At 56.1% G+C, this 2,879-nt stretch overlaps 1 protein-coding gene across 1 annotated transcript; it reads left to right on the top strand.

The window, feature by feature from the left end:
• LOC8080824 (monothiol glutaredoxin-S5) lies at positions 264-1,390 on the top strand. Its single transcript, XM_002458241.2, has one exon. It carries the CDS (start codon positions 434-436, stop codon positions 938-940), a length of 507 nt encoding a protein of 168 aa, XP_002458286.1. The 5' UTR covers positions 264-433; the 3' UTR covers positions 941-1,390.

Genomic DNA, 2,879 nt, shown 5'->3' with positions numbered 1-2,879 from the left:
AACCGCAACGCGCGCGGGTCCGCGTCCACGTCCGCCTCCGTAGTAGCTGTCGTCACGGAGCCGGCGTCCCCGGCGCGGCCCCGAGCCGCGGCTGACGCCCCTCCACGCCAACGCCACTCCTCCCCCCCTGCTCCCAGCCCGAGCCCGAGACTCGCGTGCGGCAGTCACTCGGTCCGCGCGAACCGGCCGACCGCGTCGCGGTGGGGCCATACAGTGACGTCACCCGCCCACCTCACCTCCCTGTATATATCCCCGCGTCCCGCACCCCGACCCAACCATCGCGACCCACACGAACCACGTTCCACGCCCGCGCGGAAAAGACGGGTTGAGAGAGAGAACCCAAAAAAAAAAAAAAAGAAGTTAGGGGAGGAGGACGACGACCCGGCGGCCGGAACGTCAAACGCGGACGCACGCACGTCGTCGGGAAGTAATAATGTACCAGGCCATCCCCTACAGCAGCGCCCGGCCGTGGCTGATGCCGCCAGCGGCTGAGGCGGCAGCCGTCGTCGCCGTGAAGCCGGAGCCGGTGGTGGTGACGACGACGACCGTCGTCGCGGAGGCTGCGGCTGCGGCGGAGGTGGAGAGCGCCCGGCCCGGCGCCGCGGCTGGCGCTGGCGCTGGGGCCGGGGACGACGACGGCGGCAAGGCGGAAGTCGGAAGGGCCGTGGCGGAGAGCCCGGTGCTGGTGGTGGGGCGGCGCGGGTGCTGCCTGAGCCACGTGGTGAAGCGGCTGCTGCAGGGGCTCGGCGTGAACCCGGCCGTGCACGAGGTCGCCGACGAGTCCGCGCTCGCCGGGGTCGTCCCGGCCGCCGACGCCGCCGCGCTGCCCGCTGTGTTCGTCGGGGGAAAGCTCCTGGGCGGGCTCGACCGGCTCATGGCCGTCCACATCTCCGGCGAGCTCGTGCCCATCCTCAAGAAGGCCGGTGCCCTCTGGCTCTGATTTTAATCTTAGTCTATCGATCAGCAGCGTATTTCTCCTTTCCTTTTTTTTCCTTTTCCCCCCACCTTCCAGAAATGATGGCGTCGTCGTGCTTTAATCCTGGCCGTTGGATCGATCGAGTAAATTACATCACATCGCGGCGGATGCGTTGGCATAGTAGGACTTTGATTTTCTTTTTCTTTATTTACTTTTTTAATTAGGAGAAGCAAAAAAAAAAGAACAATGAGAATTCTAATCGCAAAATTTATCTAGGAGTAATAGCTTGTCTGGTAGCCTGCGTGCGTGCGTGTGTGATGATGAGGGCTCGCTTCGCGTCTTCCATGCATCCATCCATCCATCGTGTGAATACGGAAGACGAGCGAGAGAGACAGAGGGACGTCGTCTGCTGCCGCATCTGTACAGTCGTTTCCGTTTCGGATTTTTAATGAGGATGAGCTGTCCAGTTTCGCATTTCCTGTGTGTGTGGCCCGGACCATTTGCGTACATCACCTGGGTAGTAGTATGTACACTAGTAGCCCATACGGGTTCATTGCCGCCCGTATACGGCATTTGTCCTGTACGGCTGTACTCGACTGGCTCGATTCATTCATGGCCGGTTGCTGATGAGGTGGTATATGTATGGGTGGACGTCACTAGCTTTTGATGCCATCAGAGATGACATGCCAAAGACTGCATCCGTGCGTAAAATTAACGAAGGTGGCGTAAACAGCATGCGAAGCTGAAAGCCTGCTGGATTAATTAACGACACACCAAGCCTGAATTAACGACACACCAAACAGCACGCAACTATTTCATGTTCCTAGTATACTCCTACTAAGCCCTTGTTTGGATGTCTAAATATCCACCTCAATCATGTGTTGGGATGGTTTAATGTGCAATTTAGTTCAAATTTCACGTTGAACCACCCAAAAATCATCTAAAAAATTCAGAAGGGAAGCGTTATTTCAAAATAAGCTTATCATTTAGCTGCATGATTTTCATTGCTACTGGTAGAAAACAGTTAAAGGCTGGTCCCTAAAGATTACTGGTGCCAAATAGAAGACGATTGCAATTTTTTTTTAAAAAAAAATCAGGGATTATGCTATGCTTTGGTTGCCTATATTTTACTAGTACTACTCTGCCAGGAAGAAATAAAGTACCGTACTCCACGGTTCTTCCCTGCTCCGCTGGACTCTTGCGTGCGACAAACGTGACACACTGGTACTATTTCCGTTCCACAAAAAAAAAAAATCGTGTTAGTGCGTAAGCAGTGATGAGCGCGAAACTGGAAACAGCCGTAAAGTTTGAGTCGCAGCCTCGCAGGGAGTATAGGCAAGCACGCAGCAGCCGAGACATCGAACCTCTCGGCTTGTGGAATGGAAATTACGTTTCGGCTGAAAGGAGACGTTGCACAGACCAAATTGGGCACAGCCAGCCCAAGTCGAATCCCAGCGGCGATCGGATCTACCAGCGCAAAAGATCTTGGGCTCCGCTCCGAGTCCGGTGGGATGGAGTGCAAAAGCACAGTACGGTACGGTACGCGCGCCTTCTACCTCGGACGGGGAAAAGGCGAAAAGGGCATACTTGTCAGACTCTACTACCTTCACAGTGGGCAAGATCCATCCACCTGGTCCCTACAGTACTAGGAGTACCTTTTTACAGTGGCAGGCACAGAGGAATTTTCCGTGGCAGAGGCAGGCAGCACAACCTGGTCTTGTCTCGCGATCGCACAGTCGCTCTTGAGGTCGCTTCTGATGCATACGGCGGCCTCCGGGGCCACAGCCGGTGAAGGTCGGAGCGACGGGCCGGATTGACATTTCTCTACCACTCGAAAACGCTGGAGCAGAGCAGAGCAGAGCAGGAGGGCGGTTTCGTAGGTAGAAGCGACAAAGCGGCGGGATCGACCGGCACCGGCTGTAAACGTACTGTACGTGGCCACAGGTGCACGGAGCCGCGTCCC

Source organism: Sorghum bicolor, chromosome 3, assembly GCF_000003195.3.
Source record: "Sorghum bicolor cultivar BTx623 chromosome 3, Sorghum_bicolor_NCBIv3, whole genome shotgun sequence".
Classification (NCBI taxonomy): domain Eukaryota; kingdom Viridiplantae; phylum Streptophyta; class Magnoliopsida; order Poales; family Poaceae; genus Sorghum; species Sorghum bicolor.
Note: the sequence above shows the minus strand (reverse complement) of the source record. Positions and strands in the feature narration are given on the sequence as shown.